Source organism: Pollachius pollachius (genome assembly GCF_949987615.1).
Source record: "Pollachius pollachius genome assembly, chromosome: 7".
NCBI classification, from domain to species: domain Eukaryota; kingdom Metazoa; phylum Chordata; class Actinopteri; order Gadiformes; family Gadidae; genus Pollachius; species Pollachius pollachius.
This window is the reverse complement of record NC_136940.1, coordinates 24,549,663-24,571,772: the sequence shown is the minus strand read 5'-3', so window position 1 is coordinate 24,571,772 and position 22,110 is coordinate 24,549,663. Positions and strand designations below refer to the sequence as shown.

Below are 22,110 nucleotides of genomic sequence, written 5' to 3'. Positions count from 1 at the left end.
AGATCTTTTATTTTGTTTATTTAATTCTCTTGATGTCCCATTCAGCTCTTTCCCACAGCGGCGACCACTGCTGTGAAGATTAAGTTGGTCAGGCCCGTGGCCAGACGGTAACAGCAGGTTTGAGTTACAAGGGTTTGCGAGTAGGGTCGAAACAGCAGAACGTTGGTCGGCTAGTTGGCTACTTGGCTAAGCTACTTGGCTAAGCTACTTGGTCAAGCGACTTGGCTAAGCTACTTGCCACAAAACTTGAGCGACAGTTGAGCCAAAGCAGGTATGTTTCATTGCGTGTTGATGGACATTTAAATGGACGAGTTAAGAGTTTTTGGTGCCTTTTTCGTTGAGTCTTTGAATGGAGGTTGTAGTTTGTGAGGTGGATGGGAGGCTACCGTTTTGAGGCTGATGGAGCAGTTTGCGCTGGACTCTGGAAAAAATTTGCTTTACCTGTGCTTTCTCTATTTGATTTCATTTAAATGTTATATAATGGAGAGCTCCAAAAGCGACGGTGGCTGCAGAGAAGTATTTACAAGTGCTGGCACCCTTTCAAACTTTCTGATTTCGTTCTAAAGTATTGTATTTATTTAATTTCTTCACCATTAACGTTTTGAGATCCATCGCGGTTCAAGTTATTGTACATACTCGTAAACAGCAGAAATAACCAGCAGCAGCAGCATCCATCAGAGCCGAAGAAATCCGCACACTGCTGATGCGACGATATGAGTGTGAATCGGGGGGAAACTGAATTGAGCAGGACCAAGGCTAACCATCACCCTCCCCCTCTGCAGTGAACCCTCATGAGAAACGTTCTCCTTGTCCTCCTAGCCTGTTCAGGGCTGCGTAAGGCTTCACAGGTCGCTGGCCTTTGCTCAGAAAACACTGCAAGTTCTCCATGCAGCGCTACCACTGCACTTTGACTCTAAACACTCTCGGACAGACGAGACGTACACGGCGCACCATTCCCCTACCCCCTGCTCAGAAGTCTGTATTCTATTTTTCACCCCTCTTCCCTCATTGGGCCTTGGTCAGTGCCATAAACGGCAAGTGAAGTCAAGCCAGTCTTCCATTTCTCGTTTCTTGGTTTGACTCGGGATTAGAAATTAATGCAGCACCGTTGATACTGATATTATTTGTTAAGCCACACACACACACACACACACACACATGCTTGCTGACCCCTTTGGCTGCATTACACCTGTCCCTCAAAGGCTTTTCCGTCGTAAACAGGTGGACAACACAACAGTTTAAACTTAAATCTCGGCATACCCAGCTGGTTCTGCTTTTTATTTTAAATTAGGTATAGAATACCATTGGATTGAAATGGTCCTGTAAACCTTTTGTTTTCTCATGGTTGAAGGTAAGATGTGGAGTGGATTGCTTCTGAGCCGGGGTTGTCTGCAGATTGTCACTGACTGCGTGCGGTGTGGTAGAGCAGAAGAATCAGGTCTTTTGTTTTGTGAAATCTGTTATTATATAAAATGCATAACGTAGCATGGGCAAAGGCTTACAATCCATGATGTAAATGTTTTTTTCAGTTTGTCTTTTTATATGTTCATATTAAGACAAAATCTAAATAATATTTTATTAAGCTTGGAATTGTCTCCAGTTGTTCCGAAAGGCAAACGGTAATTAAAGAGGATGTCGTTGGTACCAGTATTGGAGTCAAGGTCTTTGAGGAGTCATTGTGCTTACGGTGTAGATTGTTTATATCCTGTACCAAATGCTTGGATCATAAGGACGTGTGTGTCTTGATGAAGGGGGAAAAACTGTACAATTTGAAATGATCGTATTCTAACACCTGTTATTGAAGCGTGGAATTAATTAAAAACAATTTTTAAAAATTTGACCTTCCATGCGGTTATTTTTTCCCTCATTTCATCCACCTTGAGTTATTCATTTCTACATTTTAAAATGGTTTTCTTTCAAACATGAAGGGTGCCATTGTTGTGTAATGCATACCATACCCCAGTAGAGGTCCCCAATTCACCAGGCCCGTCGAAAAGTAGGTAAATGGCGCCAACAACTAGCTATGCACTTTGACTGAACATGCTAAAATGTACGAGGTTAAATCATGACCCGGTGCATGATGCGAGGTTAAAAAAAACTCGCGGCTTCCATCATGAAGTTATTTGGCACAATATAGGCGAATGTCAACCCATACTTCGTGGTAGCCTAACTTGTTCGCTCTGTATTTCTCTATAATATGCCTACGGGAAAGCATTATCAATCGTGATAATTCATGTTTGCATATACAATTGCACATAAAATACACTGCATTCCGTGAAATAAATTGTGCAAAGGGCAACTGATACAATTTAATTGGAAAAGTCCTTGTACCATCACATGTATTCAATGTGCATGCAAGATCTACATGTTGGGATGATCTTCTATAGAAAGTGGTTTATTGTCGTGCTGGCCATGTGGAATCCAGCATATTTATGCCTGACAATTTCCAGTAAATCTGAGATCGATAACAGTCTCTACAGTCTAGCAGGCTGGCTGTTTCGATAATACAATTGCGCCTGGGTGAATCTCCCAATACATTTATATTAATGTTACAGTTGATACAAACCATAGGACCAACAAGACGCGTTAATCGTGTGATCGAACTGCTGTCAGTCCAGTCTCGGGTGAAGCATTCTCCCGAGTTTGATGCTGCAGCTGCTGTTTCCTGAAGCACCCAGCACAAGACCTCTCTTCTCTCAACCCCAGACCTCTCTACCCCGACCTGCACCACGGAGGGCACCACTCCTTGCTGTACTTTGGTGTGATCCGACGGCAGGCTGGAGGGGTTAGCTGCCCGTCATATCGGCGGCCTCTGGTTCGTGTCCGCCCGGCGGGCAGCGCTGTTACTACCGCGCTACTGAGCGGAGGAGGAGGAGAAGGAAGAGGAGGTTTTCCTGTAGCTCGGCGTTAGCTAGTAGTAGCTAGGAGGCTAGTGATCGGTGGCTGCAAGGAGATAGTTTAGATGAGCAGTAGTGTCTTAAGGTGTCGCCTTCAAATTCCAGCGTAGCACCGAAAAGCGACCTGACATGCGTCACAACGTCTGATTTACCGGAATAGCGGACTTGACATGCGCCGTAAAGTAAACTAGTGGAGCTAACTGGAGCTGATTTACTAGCCGGGTTCTCGTATTTGCTCTTTTCCTCCCTGCATAGTTTTTGGTCAACGCTATAAGCAATTAGACCCAGATAGTTAAAGAGTATATAAGTGTGCGGACTGAGTCGTGCTCTTATTGAAATGGCTCCCAAGAGAAGACCGGTTCCCCTGAACATTACGCCCATTGGAGAGGGACAGGCCATCTCCACGACCATCGATGCTGCATCCGAGTGAGTACAATAGAGTAAAGTGGTAGAGTATATGATCAAACATTTTTGTTTGTATGTGGTATGATGCAGATGTATCAGAAATCCAAAAGCTGTTATAATTGACCAAACCCACTGTGACACACACACGCCAAGGTTTACACAAGACCAGTGCAAGTCAGGCATGAGAGTGGCTCTATGTGGCTGCTGGGTGTGATGTGTTGTTTCCCATGTGTCTTATAGGGCAAACTTTGAAGCCCTGCAGAAAAAACTGGGCGAGTTGGACCTGGATGAACAGCAGAGGAAACGTCTGGAGGCCTTCCTGACGCAGAAGGCTCAGGTCGGAGAGCTGAAAGATGATGACTTTCACCCTATCTGTGAGCTGGGCGCAGGAAATGGTGGAGTGGTTAACAAAGTCCGCCACAGGCCCTCAAGCTTGGTCATGGCTCGGAAGGTAAGGTGCTTTTTAGGTTACTTATTAAAGCGGTCTGCTACTGAAGGGAGGAAAACATTAAGAGATTTGTTTGTCAATCCGCTGATGTGTGCTTGCCTGTTTTTTGTGTTTTTACCGTCATATCTTGTTGAGTCTTGGTGTGGTGCCAATTGTGTTTTTCGTTGTTGTCAAGCTCCACAAATGTGTTGAGCCTTTGAGAAAAAGGTAACGTGTTACATATTTTTTCCTTGCCACAGTTAATCCACCTGGAGATCAAACCTGCCATCAGGAACCAGATCATCAGAGAGCTGCAGGTCCTTCACGAGTGTAACTCCCCGTACATCGTGGGCTTCTACGGGGCCTTCTACAGCGATGGAGAGATCAGTATCTGCATGGAGCATATGGTGAGTCGCGTCGTGGATCGGCACACATTTCGGAGCTTCAATTTACTTCTTTACTCATTTTGGTTGACTGAGCCACGAGCTCAGAGCCGCTGTCCTTTTGGCGTGTTCTTTCGTGAAATGAAATGAAAACCCTCCGTTTGTTAACCTCTCCATGGGTGTGTAGGACGGCGGCTCCTTAGACCAGGTCCTGAAGGAAGCCAGGAGGATTCCTGAAGATATCCTGGGCAAAGTCAGCATAGCTGTGGGTACCTTTTTGTTTATGTCTGTGTCTTGAGCAATGGTGATTACCGACCAGTAGATGTTATCGTAACAAAGTGCTATTTCGGACAAAAGGCTTTGGGCAAACCCAAAAACTAGAGTTTTTGTACTGTGTCATACTTGGCAATATGATGTTCAATCTTGGCAATATTCATCAGTTAAATCGTTTACATCAAATATTTATATATAGGCATTGTATAAATTAGTTCTGATGCATTATTTTCATGTATATTGTTGAATGCATACTGTATTTTGAACACCATGAATCACACAATCTTTGCACATTTGTACTCTTTCCAAGAAGTGCAAAACACCTTGGGGAAATATTTGTTCACAGGTCGCAAATGAAGAGACTTGTAGTGAACGGAATCTCCTCCTTTCTTCCAGGTACTGAGGGGGCTGGCCTATCTGAGGGAGAAGCACCAGATCATGCACAGAGGTACGGCGTAAATCACTACAGGATAACGGCCAGCATCAGGCGTTATCCTAGCATTACCTCTACACATGGAGGATATGGGAAATGCTTCACTTGAACACCTACCATGTTTGTTTCATTTAATTCTAGTGCACTGCCTGAGTCTCTCTCCGTTTAAAATTTAGCAGGTATTTCTGTAAAACATTAATGAATTTTTGAATGGTTAAACAGTTGGTGGAAAACGGTATATATGTGGTAACGGTTTACCCACCAGAACCTTGGATGTGTCCTAATTGTGTCTTCATCCAGCAGTGGTGGTGATCATTGGCACATAGTAAATTAATCATAGGGCAACAAAAAGAACCTGGTGTAGCACTTGATATAATTAAACCAACGTAATTAAATCTTCTGATCTAATTAAAGTGTTTTAGCTGAGTGGAAAAAGCGAACAATGAAAGGCTCTGCTTAGTCACGTCCACATATATTTGATTTTTATAAGGATCTCGATTTTTACTGACTGTAGTCGTGGTGGTGATGGTGTGTCAAGTCAACAATGTCTAGTTTTGAGTGTTTATTTTTGCGACAACCAGGTGGTAAGAAGGGAATATACACTACTAACCCTATTGCATCAGATATTACACATATTATACAGTTGTGAAGATATGCTACTTCACTACTGATGGGCGTGATAGACCATGGAAATCCTTTTTTGAAACACAACCATTTCCTGCCTTCTTTGCTCATTCTACTTCCTGCTCCTCTTGAACAGTTGAGTTGGTGTTCAAGACTCGCACAGCCAAGAAGGTAGAAACAGGAACCGCTTTGGGGCAGCCTCTTTAAATAAACACAAGCATGTGTTTGACAAAACATTTAGACACAAGGATACTTACACCAACGCAATCTGCGTATCTGTCAGAAGTGGTTATGGTGAACGAGAAGAGCAGACTTCCTTTCTGCCGAGTCAGGATGAGTGTGTTCTAGAGTGACTCGTAAGCCCCCATGTTGAGCAATGTGTGTTTGTGTGTGTTTATGAACACTAGTTATGTCTAGTTGTGAAACCGTTCATTTCTTAAGGACGTAGGACTGATGCAGCGCTTTGCATCAGCTAACGTGTGTGTGTGTGTGTGTGTGTGTGCGTGTGCGTGCGTGCGTGCGTGTGCGCAAGCCTACTACTTACAGCTAATGCCTGTTATTTCTCCCCCTCTGCATATGATGTGCATGAGTGTCCCTGTCCCGTAAAACTGTTGAAATCATCAAGCACCCCTCCCAACCCATCCCACTGTATGACCGTAACGGTCTTAAGAATTAAACTGTGTGACTTAGACTGATGTGTGGCTCGACTGGAAACGCATTCGACTTTCTAATAAGGCTTATGTGTCCTTGTCATCAAATGGCCTGAGCATTGGTAAGTCAAGGCTTGAACCGTCTGACCAAAATAAGGACAGTAAGGTGGTGGTGGGGGGGGCAGTGAGTGACCTCAGCCAGGTGTCAACAGTAGACTAGGTGACGCCCGGGTACGGTGATGCCGCGTCGCCACGGTTGAGTAACGTACGTTTTAAGGAAGCGGTCCTCACTGTATACGTGTTTTGGTTGCCGGACGATGGGCACGGTTCGAAGCGGTATTTTTAGAAACTGCTTAGAAGAACTGGATGCTGTAAAAGGGGGGCAACGCCGGAGTCAGCACTAGGGCTCTCTCTCTTCCACTCGCTCCTTCTCCTCCTCGTGTGCGCTCCGTTCTCCAGGTGGGTCGAGCATAAACGCACTCTCGGGTTTCTGTCACCGGGAGTCCTTCCTGTGTCTCCATCGTTCTGGCTCCAACCACCGCGTTTGTCCCGGAAGTCGTCCGGCGCTTCCCTGGGGTTTTAAAGATTCGTTTTAGCATTTTTATGCATTATTGTAAAGTGAAATAGACCGGAAGGTATGGGAGATGGAGGGGGAAGGCATGCAGCAAAGGACCACGTGCAGGAATGGAACCCGGGTTCGCTGCGGTCAGGAATGGGCCTTAATGGTTCGCGCTCTGCCCGGTGAACCACCCCTTCACTGGGATATTTGTGTTTTGGTTTCCCCCCCCCCCCCCCCGGTTCATATACGTCTGCCTGTGGTCAGCGTGGCCCTGGGAGGAGGACGCTACGGCCGACCCGCCTCGTGCCAGTGTAGCTCGGAGCGTCGCCTCTGCGTAGCTTCAGCGCAGCACAGTGTTATTTCAGGTCTCCGTGAGGGGGAGAAAAAAAAAAAAACGAGTGGTCTCTGAGCCCAGGCAGTAATTACAGCCTCTTAGATATGATTATATGGCAGCCACGCCCGGCCGACCCCTCCCTACGTCTGGCCCCGCTCTTTCATGCTACTTCTCTCTCCCAGTCCCTCCACGTTTCGTGTGTGTGTGTGTTTGTGTGTGTGTGTGTGTGTGTGTGTGTTTGTGTGTGGAAGAGTCTGTGTGTGTGTGTGTGTGTGTGTGTGTGTGTGTGTGTGTTGGGGAGGGTCACACACACACAGACCACAGCGGAGAGGGACTGCAGCATTGCTGGCCCTACCCCATTATTTTCCAGGATGTTTTGCTCCAGTCAGTGGGAATGCGGTGCGACTTCTCCTGTTTGTCACCGACCCGGCCCCGGGATGCTGCCCCGGCTATATTTGGTGTTGCCGGAGGAGGGGTTCACGGATTCCGGTCTAAATATTTATGTAAACAGGGATTGTTTTTCGTCGCAAGAGGCAGCCAGACATGGACACGACCGGGCTATTGTTGGACGCTCCGGCGGTGAATGTGCTCCTCATCCTGACACCCCAAACCAATCCCCTCGCGGGATCGCTCTCACTTGCTTTCAAATAAACTGCAACCCGTCTCCTACGGTGTGTGTGTGTGTGTGTGTGTGTGTGTGCGTGCGCGTGTGCACGTGTGGAAACGCTCCTCATGCGTGTCTGTGCGTCTGTCCTCCCTGTGCAGACGTCAAGCCCTCCAACATCCTGGTGAACTGTCGCGGGGAGATCAAGCTCTGTGACTTCGGCGTGAGCGGGCAGCTCATAGACTCCATGGCCAACTCCTTCGTCGGAACGCGCTCCTACATGTCGGTGAGTCAGCCCGGCAGCCCGCCCCCTCCCCTGGCCCTGGCCCTGGCCCCGGCACCCCCCTAGGCCCTGCCATGTTTTCCCGGCTCCTCTGCCATCTTCCCGGCTCGCCCTGGCCCCTCCCCTCATTGTCCGTACTCCCACGCGGCCTCCGCCAAGGGCCGCGGGGCCGCCCTCGAAAATAACCACACCAAAGATTTATGTTGCCGTTTGGTTCTCACCTCCTCTCTTCTGTTCACACAAACACCTGGAGGGTTCAGGTCCCCTGTTCTTTTCCACCGTGCCCTCCCTCCTTTCTCTCTCTAACCCTCCCCCCCCCTCTTCTCCTCCTCATCCTCCTCTTCCTCCTGTTCCCCGTCCAGAGCCAAGTCGGTCTGTAGCCAAGCCGGCCCCTTCGCCGTCCATTTGCCCTCTCTCCCTGCTCCAGCTCCCCCCCCCAGACCATCCGTCCCCAGTCCCCAGCCCCTGCCTTCTCCTTCCACGGGGCGGGGGGAGGGGCGCCTCTCCCCCCCCCCCTGCCGGGCCCCTGGCAGCGGCCCCGGCTCCCCCGCCCCTCGCTGACGTACGCTCTGTGCCCCTCGACAGCCGGAGAGACTGCAGGGCACCCACTACTCGGTGCAGTCGGACGTGTGGAGCATGGGCCTGTCCCTGGTGGAGCTGGCCGTGGGCCGGTACCCCATCCCCCCGCCCGACGCCAAGGAGCTGGAGGCCGTGTTCGGGCGGCCCATCCCGGACGGCGCCGAGGGCGAGCCCAGCGCCAACGCCCAGAGGCCCCGGCCGCCGGGCCGGCCCGTCAGCGGTACGGCGCGGACCCGCGGGCGTTTCACGTTAAGGGCGCGAGGTCGTCGGGCGCACTGGCCGGGCCAGCGTGCCGTCGACTCGGACCTGACACGATATGATGCAACCTTATTAATCCCCCGCAGGAGGAATTAGTTTGTTACAATAGCCCAGCAGCAAGTGGGGAAAAAAACACAGGATGAAAATAAAATACAATGCAATAAGAATAAGTACTGATGCAAACAGAAGTAGGCGCTAAGGGTAAATGCTGAACTGATGGGCAGGTGTCCCGGGGCGAGTGGCTGCTGTGTTTAACCGTGCTGCTTGTGCCCCGATCACAGGACACGGGATGGACAGTCGGCCCGCCATGGCCATCTTCGAGCTCCTGGACTACATCGTGAACGAGGTCAGAGCGGTGGGACGTGACCACGGCACCTTCATATCGCCGTGGCTCTAAACGCTGTTTATATTGCCTCCTGATCATTGGAACGGGAACAGAACCTCTCTTCTTCTGCTCCTCTCCTCCAGCCTCCCCCCAAGCTGCCAAACGTCTTCACCGCCGACTTCCAGGAGTTTGTCACTAAATGGTGAGCAGGGGGTTCACGTCCTGCGTCCATCTTCTGCCACGACGGCCGAGAGGCTGAGGAGAGATTACCTTAAAAAAAAAAATCACAATATCGCACAGCCTTTCATCTACCTTTTTAGATTGGATTATATTTATGTGTTGGTTTATTTAGTCGGTAAAACTTTTCGTCGTTTTTTTTAAATCAATGTTCAAAAATGCTTGAAAAAGAGAAAGCACAGGAATATGCATGTCATCAAATACTGCATAGAAAACAACATGGTTAAAGAATAACGTAATTTGGAGATACGATTGTTTTTTCTGAACTCATAATCGCAAAGTGTTGTGCAGAGGCTTTGCCTTTTATTCATAAAGTGCAGAAATACGAAGGAAAGGTCTGATATTGTTTCTTTCTTATTTCTTTACTGACCAAGGCATCATTTAGTGTCACAACAAGCTTCGAGACAGCCATGTTTAGACAGAAGGTTGTTTTGGAGAAGTAACCGAACCACACCAAAGACGACTTGCCCAATCACACGCTTCTCTGTCTCCCGCAGTTTGATCAAGAACCCAGCCGAGAGAGCCGACCTGAAGATGCTGAAGGTACGAAACCCAAACATGCATGAAATAACGTTCAAATGTCATGGATCATTTGATCTGTTGATGCCAACCCATATCTTGAAAATCCCAGTTTCATTCGGTACAGGTAATAAAACAATCTAAAGGTTTCCTTATTCTCCCGGGGCGGCATGTGGCTCAGGAGGCGGAGCGGGTTGGCTGGTAACCGGACGTTCGATCCCAAGCAACCCCTAGCTAGAGTGTCGAGGTGTCAGTGAGCAAGGCACCTCACCCTGACTGATCCCGACGAGCTGGCTGTCGCCTCGCACGGCTGACACCGCCGTCGGCGTGTGAACGTGTGCATGAATGGGTGAATGTTAGGCAATAATGTAAAGCGCTTTGACTGGCTACTGGTTAGAAAAGCGCTCTATAAATGCTCTCTGTCTGTCCAGAACCACACCTTCATCAAGCGGTCGGAGGTGGAGGAGGTGGACTTCGCCGGCTGGCTTTGCAGAACCATGGGGCTGAACCAGCCCAGCACCCCCACCCGTGCCACCGACTGAACCGCACACCCAGCACGCTACACACACAGACACACACACACACACAGACACACACACACACACACACACGTACGCACGCGTGCACTCATGTACTGCCCAGCGAATACTGTCGCCCTTACCCCTCTTGCTCTCAGTTGGTGAATGGTTTCTGTTCTCCCCCTTTATTGACTCCTCGTCCAACAACAGTGACGGGGGGGCGGGGTTATGTACCGTAAACAAAGATGGCAGCCGGGGCCGGGTCGTGCCAAAGCAGCCCCCCTGTCCTCTTGTCCCTCCCCGAACCGCCATGTTGTTGTTAGTGTTGTCGCGCGTCACCACGTTTTGTAATATTGTATTTTCCGCGTTAAGCTCTTTTTGTTCGCGGAGGTTTGATGGCTGCACTTAAAGCGGTCGTTTAGCGGCGGGTTTGTGGCCCAGAGGAAACCGCCCCAAAAACATATACACTTCTCTACGTGTGAAGTACAATTGTGGCTTTTAATGAAAAGGTAAATAGTTGTTTTTTGATGGTCCGTTTGCTTTTTCTATTTCATGGATCTGTATTTGTCTGAGGCATTGCCGAGCCTAGGGGAGAGGTGGGTGGGACGGCCGGCAGTTTGACATTTGAATAATTGGCGTCCTAGGGTAGGAGTATGGTCAGTGCCGCTGTCTCTTCTGGGCTCGGCGTTGATTTGGATGGGAGGTTGGTAGACGAGGGTTTGTCTCTAAACCATGACGTCCCCGACCAAAGAGAACGCTCGCGACCACGAGAGATCAGGGCGCCAGCCTCGACCCCCCTTTTTATTTGTCCTATTTTTGCCTTGATACATATTCACACGGTGTCACCCTGCTGCTTTGAATGTAGACACGTTAAACGTCTCAGTGGGTGGCAGGGGTCGGTCACTCATGGAATGACGGCACTGGTTCCCACAACACCATCTCACGTAGCACGCCTCGAAGTGGGACCGTGTGGCGCCGACGTCTCTCTGACTCCAGCGAGCGCACCGCGATCGACGAGATACTCGGCGGCCGATATAGCATGGCTTATTATCTTTCTTATGCCGTCTGTGTGTGTTTGAGTTCCTTAAATCATAGTGGTGCAAGAGGTGGTTCAGTTATTACTATTTTTAATCAAATGCTTGAATTTGGACTATCATTGGGTATGCAATCCTGTTTTGTCAGTGTGTGCGTGGATAATCTCCCCCAAAGTATGCTTGGTGACTCTCCATCGTACTGGTGTGACTGTGGCAGCATTAGGGTCCGAGGCGTTATGTCGCTCGGCCCGGGACCGTGGGTTTACACTTCAGTCGATGTGAGTCTCAGCGGTTTGTTTTTTTCTTCTTTCCTTTTCACAAGTGTTGCAATTTAACGCGCAAAATTGCTGTACAATTCCAAAGCGAGATCAAGTTGGCTTTGGGCTTCACTCTTCTGCTAAAGGAGAGACTTTAGATCACTGAATGGGTTTGTATGTTTCATCCAGGTGTCGCTGATGTTACTGTGTTCGCACACCGTCTTGCCAAGAACCCCTGTATTCTCTGCTTATGGCTGAATTTTCTTAAATGCAAAAGGACTCTGCAACCATTCACAAGGGAATGGATGTACTGTCACTTGTAAGTGTACAAAGCTATATTAAAAAGTAAAAAAGTACTATTTTGCAGTCTTAATATACACATTTTTGATTTATGTAAATCACAAGGGAGAGTCATTTTATTATAATATAAAAATGTGTTGAATATCGTTTCAAACGTATAAAAACACTTAAATAAACATTATTTGTGAATGTCTTGTCACTCTGAGTTACTTCAGTGTAAATTACCTGCAAAATGCAAAAGCTGAACTTATTTGTGCTAAACATTCTGTGTGCCAAATATGTAATATGTTGGATATGTTTATAGAGAGGAATCTGTACTGACCCTGTCTCAACAAGGCGATTTTTCCGGTCTGTTTCATCCTAGCTGTGTTATAGAATTACAGACACAATATAAAAAATAAATGACATTTAAATGTAGAGTGAAAGATTAAATGGGATGGATAGAATCACCTTCTCGAAATATGACTAATTCCACGTGTCAGGCTTTGTTTACGCTAAATGTAGCCCATGTGCCATTAGGTAACATTACTCTTTCTATCCCTACTCAAAACCATCACTCCCACTCTTAATGGCATTCCCAGTTCTCATGCGGGGTGTCTGGGATGGGAGCTAAACGGTTTATACTGGAATAAAAAAAAGAGAGACATGGTCATAAAAGTGACTGACATCATCCCAGACTGCTACGGGCACAAAACAACTAATTTTGAGGGCGGGCAACACCGCCAGACAAGAATGAGTGAATTATTTGTTCATTTAAAGTGAAATTCCAGACCGGCTAAATGAGTTGGCGGACACTATAGCGTTCTCGGCTGTCTATGAGACGGTAGGCTTTATGCCAAAGACATTTAACGCTCTTATTTAAGTTCTGATGGCGTTGAAATGCTGCCGCAGGAACCGCATGAGCACCTGCGTGGTTTGACAGTGGCGGGGTCTTACAGTTGTGGGTTTGACAGTGCCCTCTAGGCAGGCTGGGTGTCACTGCTTCCCTCTTCGATATCGCTCTCCAGTCAGTTTAGAAGGATCTGCACATCGGGCGACTCCACTCATCGCAGAGTCAACCGCAATCTCTTCTGACTAGCAAGGTAAGCATTTCTGCGGCGCATCTCGTCCTGCTCGTGTGTTGACATGTGTTATGAAGTGGGTTTTTCTGTTCCTTCAGGTGGGCTCCCGCTGCTAAATGGGGGCGATGGCTGTACACGAGTGGTGGGTAGTTTCTTTAATGCTCAAACCCACACCACAGCACGATGACTGACTCAACTCAGAACTGAGGAGGTGTGGTTGTCGGGGGCTTAGATTGCCCAACACCTAGTGCACTTCTGGTCGATAAGATTTATACTTTATTACTTCACGGTTTTATAACGCCACACCTGTAGAGTTGAGTTCAGGATAGAGCTCCGCCAGAGAGCAGGGTAGCCTACCTGGCAGCCCCTAGTGAAGCCTGACTGTCGGAATGTGCCAGGGCTTGTTTTTGGGGTGGGACGCCACGACCTAAGGCAATATGATGAGTGGGTGCTGCTCCGCACAAAACCCATTAGAGAGTGAAACGTGTGACCGTTTAGAAAGGAAAAGAGTGATAATAACATGTCAATGATTCATCTGCCCACATGCTCAAAATATTTAGTGCAGACACAGTCCCTGCCAAACACAAAACTGGAATATAGGGGTCGATATTAATAATGTAACTGATGAGACCGCTTTTATTACCACTTTATTAAATGCAAAAATCAACACGCAAAACAAAAAACTTAACTTCTCCCCCACAGATTGAGGAATGAAGAGGAGAAGATAGAGGATGAATGCTGTTTCTTTAAGAGAGCCAGAGAGAGCGTGTGAGAGAGAGAGAGAGAGAGAGAGAGAGAGAGAGAGAGAGAGAGAGTGAGAGAGAGAGAGAGAGAGAGAGAGAGAGAGAGAGAGAGAGAGAGAGAGGAGGGAGGGAGAGAGAGAAAGGGAGGGACCTCTTTGCCCTCCAGAAACCAGGAAGGGAATTGAGTTGGTCTGCTGCTTGCTTAGCGCAGACAGGGCTCTGAGCTGCACGACAGTTAGAGGGAGAGAGCGAGCTCCGGCGAGGAGGAGAGAGAGAGAGCTAAGCCATAACAAGCACCACCACGGCCATCGCAGGTGAGCTAAAGGCTGCTGCCCGGGCGCCCGCCCTCCCTCTCCCCCCCCGGGGCAGGTCCACCAGGGAGGGGGGTGAACGCAGAGCATGAGAGAGAGCAGAGGAAAGAGTGAGGGAGGGGGGGCAGAGGAGGAGAGAAGGGGAGGGGGGGGGGGGGGGGGTCGAGGGGGGGGATGGGGTCGGCCAGAAGGAGAGGTGGGTTGCCGTCTTAGTCCCTCGATATGTTCTTTATTTATTTATAATCCTTCCTGCTGAAGTACTTCCTCCGGTCTGCTTCTTACCTGCGGGGATTCCTGAGCTAAAGTTTACTGGATGTGTTCAAGGCATTCACTTTTGGGGCAGGTGGAAGCAGTTAGTGGAGGAGGAGGTGGTGGTGGTGGTGGTGGTGGTGGTGGTGGAGGTATCTCAAGAGAGGGTGGGGGGCGCTGAATAAGAGGGAAGCGGAACCAAAATAATTGTATTGGACGAGTTGTGTGGGCTTAGAACTTTCCAGTGGGCTGTCAATTCACAAATGCTCAGATAACAGGACGGATGAGGAAATATTTGAGCTGTCTTGGCCAGTCTCTCTAGTTTGGAATTTCACGAGACAAAGTATTAATGTTGGTTGGAAGTCCTAAAGTGTCTATCAAATGTGTCCCGAGTTGTATTGTGTGATGGCAGCCATTCATGTTTGTTTATGTCTCTCACAACGCTGCATGCAAGTATCTTTTTCATACGAAGCACAGCCCAGTTTGAGGGCTCCTCTGTACTTTAATACCTGGCAGAGCGCTAGCAACACACTGTGGTGTATAATTCAGCCCGGAGTGCTTACGTTAGAACAGGCTTGGTGATAGTGGGAGTGGCTGGCACCGGAGGATCTGGGATTTGTAGTTTTAAAGCCAGAGCTGCACAGCAGGTCTAGTACGATCAGCAGACTTCATATCCCACAGTGCCTTGCCCTCAGCAATACAGGAAAGAGGACAGCCCTGAGCCTATCCCACGAAAGAGGTGTGGTGACTGAGGAGCTGGCCAGCCAATGGGAGCAGAGGCAGCAAAGCCGAGTTGTGGGCTGAAAATAAAGGGGGGTGGGTGTTTAGGTGTCTGCTTGTGTGGGATCAGGCAAGGGCTTGCCTGTATGACTAGGGCCACTCGCAAGTTTCCTGTTTGGAGCTCGAGCCCTGCCCAGAGACGCAGGCACACGAACGGGCTGGCAGGCAGACGCAGGAGAGGAAAAGGGCCAGGGAACATTACTGTCTGTGGGTAAGTGCTCAACAGGGAGATGGCACTTTGCTGCTGTGTGATTCTGCTGTCACGCTCAAGTGTGTAAACAGATAACAATTGGTACATGCGTGTTTGCACGCAGTGGGGTGCTGGGGTAGTGTGTGCGTGCGTGCATGCATGTGCACGTTATCTGTTGTGTGAGTGAAATGAAGAGGTGGTACTTGTGGTACTTGAGTTGCTGAGTTTTTGACCCACTTGCAGATAAAGAGGGGTGACAAATAGGTCAGTATTGTGACTGGGGTCTGGCACAGTCCGCTCAGAGAGGTGGGTCGTTGTTCACATTTGCGTAGGGTAAATAAACTCTCCCTCATGCCATGGCTGAGATGAGTTCCTCGTCAGCCAAGTGGATGTCAGATCATGTCTTATTGCTGTCGTTAATATCTAGCGCTGTTCAAGACTATTTTACTGTTGCTATTATTGGAAGATAGAGAGAGAGAGAGAGAGAGAGAGGCATCCTTTTTTTCTTGAGAAAAAAAAGTAAAGCTTCGTATGTTACATCAATCTAGAGAGATGTCTCATATATCTATATATATCTCATATGTGAGACATCTGAGGGTCTTGGGGCAGGGTCTCAGAGTGGCGGTGAGCTGTCCGGTCAGAGTTCACTGGACAGAGGTCGTTGAGTTAAATCCGTGGCTCTCGCAGAAGGGGTGGACAGTTGGCACCCGGCATGGAAAGTTGACCTTGTTAGGGGAATAAGCCATCACAACGTAAACCGGGGCTCTTAAAAAAAAAACACAACAACAACAACAACAACTTGAACTCTGGTTTACGTTGATCTGTCCTCGGGCCCCCTTTGTTTCTTGATATGTGTTGCTAAATGGATTTCGGGCCTCGGATGGAGTGCTTGCGGCGTCGTGCTCATCCCCTTCCTTCTCCCCAGTTGTAGGTAGACGTCACCACCTGCTAGTTAGGGTGCTGTTGGTTAGGGTGCTGCTAGTTAGGGTGCTGTTGGTTAGTGGGGGCCGGTAAGCTAGGTAGCGTGGCTGTTGTGGAGCGGGACACTTGACTGCATCGCTTGATACATGGATGCAGATTTCTTGGCAGCCCTCTGTGGCCCGACCTGTTCTTAAGAGTGTGAGCTCAGGTCGACCCGAGCCGAGGCCGCGGCATTAAGGGGAACACGCCCAGACGCCGGGGAAGGGTTCGTAATGTCTCTCTGATATAATGTCCAAATGCGTATTCCTTTTACTTTGTGACAGAATTGTAAGATGTTTATGTCCAGCTGCTGCTCCCCTCGCTGCCACTTCCTGACTAACGGCCCCGTGGAGAGAGAAAAAAGACACTCTACACTTTGAATCCATGATAATTCCAGCAAGAGGTTAAACAAGGACGCTCTTTGACTGTGTGTGTGTGTGTGTGTGTGTGTGTGTGTGTGTGTGTGTGTGTGTGTGTGTGTGTGTGTGTGTCGGTGTGTAGTTTACGTGTGTGTGTGCGCACCAAGTGTACTTGCATACGTGTGTACGTACGTGCACGTGCCGGGTGTACGCGCGTGTGTTTGTTACCAACAATAGACTCCAGGGGAATTGCAGGGGACTTGGGTGCCTGTGGGCAGGTCCAAGACACCACCCATCAATTTGGCGGTGTAGTTGAATACAGTTTGATATTCCTGTATGTTTGGTACTATACCACTATGGCCCAAAACGACCAGGTCCAGAATGAGTAAGAGAGACAGGTTGTGCGATGTTGCTGCCTTCCACAGTAGGGCAAGTCCTTGGTTGTGTACAATGCATAGAATTTGACACGTGCTAAGCTTGTCCAAACTATTAAGCATGATGACACTGGCCGTATTGTGACGTGTGTCTGGTGCGTGTGTGTGTCTATATTCAAAGCAACCCGTTCTTAAAGGTAGGGTAGGCCACCTAAGTTAGAAACATTCTTTTCATTTCTCTCCAGCTGTGGCCGAGGCCGACCTGTAAATAGTGGGCTCGGATGAAATGATTGGAGGGCTCACCTGTCTGTCTGCCTACCTACACTGCTACCTGGGCGCACTCAGTGAGCATGACCGGAGTCTTCCACAAAGCTAGGCAGCCCCGGTGCTAAAGCTAGCCTGCTAGTCACGTGTTTTGGGGGAGTTGCTCTGGAGCCTGAAGGGAGGGGTGTGTTTTATTTTTTTCCTTCGGTTGGAGACTTTCAAAATGTAGCCCAGTCTGGCTGGTTTCTCCAAATTGCCTACCCCTACCTTTTTTTCAAGCGTTCAAACCTAAGTATCTTACATTTATCGTGGACGGTTTCTAAAATTGTTAAACTGCCAGCCCAAGCCACTAAAATGGCAGCCTGTCTAATGTATAGCAGCAGGCCGGTAGGAGCTAAGGCCGGCCGAGGGGACAGACTCTTCTCTGTTGTTCTCCCGTTGTTGTGCTGGAGTCTTGAGAGGGCTGAGGGTGAGGTAGTGGGGATGGGTGGGTGGGGTGAGGGGGCTTGTTCTGACCCAGTACATTTATTATGGAGAGGACACACAACCTGATCAAATTAAGGAACGAGAGAGAAAGAGAGAGAGGGGGGGGGGGGGGGAAGAGGAAGGGAAGATCCACGGGCTGTGGTTTGGCATGTGGGTAAAGTTGGACTTTGACTTCTGATGCTTGTTTCTCGAAGTTGACGGCGGTGGCCTTGTTTGTGTTCCTTAAGTCTCCGTCAGTTTTATCAGACACTCTCCTGAAGACGAGGAGTTTGTTTGAAGGCCGTTGCCATTTATCTCGGGCTGCAATGTGCTGTTGTTTAACACACCGATGATAAATACTTTGTGGGCTTTCCAGCACCACACTCCACATGTCCAGCCTGTGCATTGATACGGTGATTCAGACATGGAAGGTGGTTGAGGAAACGGAGGAGGAGATGAGGAGAAGAGGAGAAAAAGAGGAGGTGTTTGGTTGCAATTAAGGAAGGCGATACAGTCAGGCCCCGGGCCGTTTGTTCCTCCATTTCCTCGGAGGGGGAAAAAGGGAAGTGGGACACTCGGTCTGACTGGTGCTCTAGCCTCTGTGCCTCTGAACCAGAGATGGAGCGATGACAGGAGAGTGACATAAGTGTGTGTGCGTCTTGATAGGGGTCTGAGTGGGCTTTAACGGCGAGAGAGAGAGAGAGAAGCAGAGAGAGGGAGCTCAGAAAGATGCGTGAACGAGAGAGGGAGTCATGGTTCATTGAGAGGGAGGGGGAGGAGGGAGGGAGGGAGAGAGATGGCAGCGAGGGAGATAGATGTAGGGAGAGGGTCAGATGGAGGAGGGAGTAGAGACTGAGAAAGAAAAGGGGGGTGGGGGGGGAGAGAGAAAGAGAGAGAGATGGTCATCTGATAACAGAGCGTGTTCTGTTACACCCCTGCCACAGACACACAGGAAGTCCTCTCTCCCCATTGAGCCGCACACGCACAGAATGTTGCAGCTCGGCTTCTGCAGATCGACTATCGTGAGCAGCCAGGGTTAAGGGAGGCTTCTCTGGGTGGGCATGAGGTCCTTCTTGTGCTACCAGGCCGGGGGGGCGTGTGCACCATCGGTAGCACTTCCTGGTTCAAGAAGGGTACCGGAAATGAAATCTAAAGAATTAGTCATGGCAGTTGAATTCCAGGGTTTGAAGACCATCTCACGGTGCACAGTCGCCAAGGCACTTCTCATTGCAATGGCTGAATTATAATAAACGGTAAGAGCAAATACACCGCAGGGTTTTTAATGACACGCTTCATTGCTATCTGTCTCGCCACACCACGGCTCACAATGGCTCACCGCGTTGGTATGACCGTGTTGTTGGAAGTGTTGAGCACTTTCTGTGGTTCATGTAATTACCCTTGACTGTGTGTTGAAGACCCACCGGAGCAGGTATTGCTAGTCCCGTGAGGCCTTTGGTTACCTAGTTAATGTCGGCCGCCGGGTTGACATGTCCTCGACTATCGGCTCCTGTTAGTGTTCCCGGTAGCTCCCCGAGTACTTTGTACCTTTTTGTCGTGTTGCTGTAAAAAGCCCTCCTTGATTTCCCCCCCTCCACTAAAGTTTTATTGGCCAGCCGGCCGGAGAGAGCCTCCTTCATCGCCGTGTCACGCTAGGTAAATAGGGGAGAGGTGTTTGCGTTTATCATTGACATCACAAAAGATTCCTGAGCCGCTGTGCGTCCAAGGGGGCTTAGGGGCTGGCAGATGCACTTGGGTTCTTCCACCTTCTCGTTCCACCTCGCCCACCACCTTTTCTCAAGTGGTATGTTTGGCAGGGCTTCCTGACTTGTTTCTGGTAAAGCCAGTCAGGCCTAGACCAGTCCTCTGGAGCTCTGCTCTTTTTTATCAGTTGCCTACCCTCTTCCTGCTTCTCTCCCAATACGACCAATCAGATTTCCTCCAGCCACTGGCAACAGTGAGTCATTTGGCCTGGGCTCTTGCTTCTCTCTTTCCTTGGAACCGGCTATCCCTCCCCAATGCTGTTTCCCATTCCCAACCTTCTCCTACTGCGACCTTGAACCGTGCTGACCCCCCCCGTCTCACTCTCCCTCCCAGGTGGGAGGGGCTCGGCAGGGCCACTTATCAACAGACAAGTCATACGGACACCGTCATTAACGATAACAATGTGTTCCATTTGTTCACACACTCGCTGAACCAAAACTCTTTCCAGGTGCCTTCGGACGAGACTATCAGCAGCACAGACTGGGTTGGTTGAAGGAAAACGCAAATGAGAGCAGGGGTAGGTAGGCTAGAGGTGATGAGAGACGGAAGGAATGAGAGACAAGGTCAAGTGTAGCGTGTTCCATCCAGAACCCTTTTGCATTGTGTTCTACATTTTGACCAATGTTGTTTTTGGTGAAATGCCCTTAAACTCAAAAGAAGTGTGACTTAAACAATTAGTGATCTAGCTGGAGGAAGAAGTGGTGCTAGATGACTCGTTCACTTTAGTGGTTATAGCTGTGGTATTGGCTGTGTAATGTGTTGGTTCACACCGCGTCGTGTGAACCCGACAATAGGCACTGAGGCGGAGTTCCGCTCCCATGTTCTTGACACAGCAGAGAGGTGCCACTAGCTCGCCAGAACCTCCACCTGCCGTCCTCCATGTTGTGTGTGTTGTCGTGCTCCCAAACACGCCCTTCCACGAGGCTGTAAAGCACGAGGGCGGCCATAAAAAAAAAACGATCAAGTTGTTCAGCGACTTTCACCACCACCGTTTTCGGTTCCACGCAGACTGTTAGGGGTGGAGGTAAATGATTTTCTTTTCTTTTCTTTCTTTCTTTCTTTCTTTCTTTCTTTCTTTATTTCAGAGTGTATTCTAGGAATGGCGCCAGTCGCCAAGTCAGGCCATACTTTTACAGTGGAACACTATTAATGGTCAGCCGGGGACGATTTCTCTCTCGAGAAACACCACTTGTGGGGCTACATTGTGTCATGAGTTAGCTTAGCCTGGTAGTGACGCTGCGGTTCCGCGTCACTACCGAACCGCGTCGTGTTAGGAACACGAGGGCGCACGCGGCCTCCAGAACCATCAGCCCGTGAGGGCGACGCAACCTAAACTGAAGTCGCAGTCCGTCAGTCTGTTAATCCCAAAGAACGATCGGGATAGCCAGACCCTTCTGCTGCTGCTGCCGTCGTGTGTGTGTGTGTGTGTGTGTGTGTGTGTGTGTGTGTGTGTGTGTGTGTGTGTGTGTGTGTGTGTGTGTGTGTGTGTGTGCGTGCCATTGTGTAGGAGGGTGATGGCGGTGTTGGTGCAGGGGCGTTGTCTGTACGTCTGGGTGCAGCAGTGTACATTTGTGGCGTGGGGGGGGGGGGGCCTTTACATAAAAAAGATGAGTGCAGGGTGGGTCTCTCGGGTCTGTTTGACTTGCAAAGCAGGTCGGAGTGCGCGTGTGTGTGTGTGTGTGTGTGTGTGTGTGTGTGTGTGTGTTGTGTGTGTGTGTGGTGTGTGTGTGTGTGTGAGTCAGGGTGAAAGGAGTGGGCCCGCCCAAGCGTCCTACAGGCAAACAGGGAGAGTTGCTGCCTGCCTGCCTGCCTGCCTGCCTGCCTGGATGCCTGGCTGCTGGCTGGTGCACTCTCCGAGCCTTGTCGCCCACAGGCATGAATTAGTGATAAGGAATGTTTCAGACCACAAGGAGGTGTCAGGATCAGGTTGTTTGCTCCATGTTTCCTCTTTCCTGCTGCTTCTCGTGGTGTCACCCGGGGACGTGGCCCTCCTAAAGCTACTCCAACAGACGGCAGCTGGCCGCGTGCCCTGTGTGTGTGCGTCTTATATCCTATCAGCTTCTTTCCCCCGCAAAGCCGCCGCCGCCGCCCTGGGGTCAGTCGCATGTCCCAGGGGGAAGCCTGACCTGACCTGGCAAGTGTGTGTGTGTGTGTGTGTGTGTGTGTGTGTGTGTGCATATGTGTGCGATTGCCTGTATGCAAGGATAGCAGTTTGGCTCAGATTTGTGTAGGCTCACCAGAGATCTAATTCCACCTGTGAAGGACATGACTGTTCACCATGTGCTCTCTGGCTCTCTCCTCTCGCTCACTCCGGCTCTCTCTGGCTCTCTCTCTGGCTCTCTCTCTCTCTCTCTCTCTCTCTCTCTCACTCTGGCTCACTCTCTCGCTCGCTCACTCTGGCTTTCTCTTTCGCTCACTCTGGCTCTCGCTCTCTCTCACTCTGCTCTGACGCTCTCTCTTTCTCTCTCTCTCTCTCACTCTCTCTCTCTCTCTCTGTCTCTCTCTCTCTCTCTCTCACTCTCTGTGTCTCTCTCTCTCTCTCACTCTGGCTCTGTCTCTCTGTCTCTCTCTCTCTCTCTCTCTCTCTCTCTCTCTCTCTCTCTCACTAGCCCCTGCGTCCTCTTTGCCTCTACCCCCTTTACATCAGCATATTCAAATCGGCATCCGTAATAAAAATTTCCCCCGGTCCCCAGT

At 49.5% G+C, this 22,110-nt stretch overlaps 2 protein-coding genes across 2 annotated transcripts in view; both read left to right on the top strand.

Moving 5' to 3' along the window:
* The first annotated feature begins 2,730 nt into the window (after positions 1-2,730).
* Positions 2,731-12,082, top strand: map2k2a (mitogen-activated protein kinase kinase 2a). Its single transcript, XM_079739443.1, has 11 exons — positions 2,731-3,323; positions 3,543-3,753; positions 3,990-4,136; positions 4,300-4,377; positions 4,782-4,833; positions 7,751-7,875; positions 8,458-8,671; positions 8,991-9,055; positions 9,178-9,236; positions 9,769-9,814; positions 10,222-12,082. Exons 1-11 carry the CDS (start codon positions 3,235-3,237, stop codon positions 10,330-10,332), a joined length of 1,197 nt encoding a protein of 398 aa, XP_079595569.1. The 5' UTR covers positions 2,731-3,234; the 3' UTR covers positions 10,333-12,082.
* Positions 12,083-14,505: 2,423 nt separating this feature from the next.
* Positions 14,506-22,110, top strand: part of zbtb7a (zinc finger and BTB domain containing 7a) — a 23,730-nt gene continuing 16,125 nt past the window's right edge. The window contains exon 1 of the mRNA XM_079739125.1: positions 14,506-15,254. Coding sequence (XP_079595251.1) covers positions 15,031-15,254 — 224 coding nt within the window. The 5' untranslated portion in view covers positions 14,506-15,030. The remainder of the gene's footprint in view (positions 15,255-22,110) is intronic.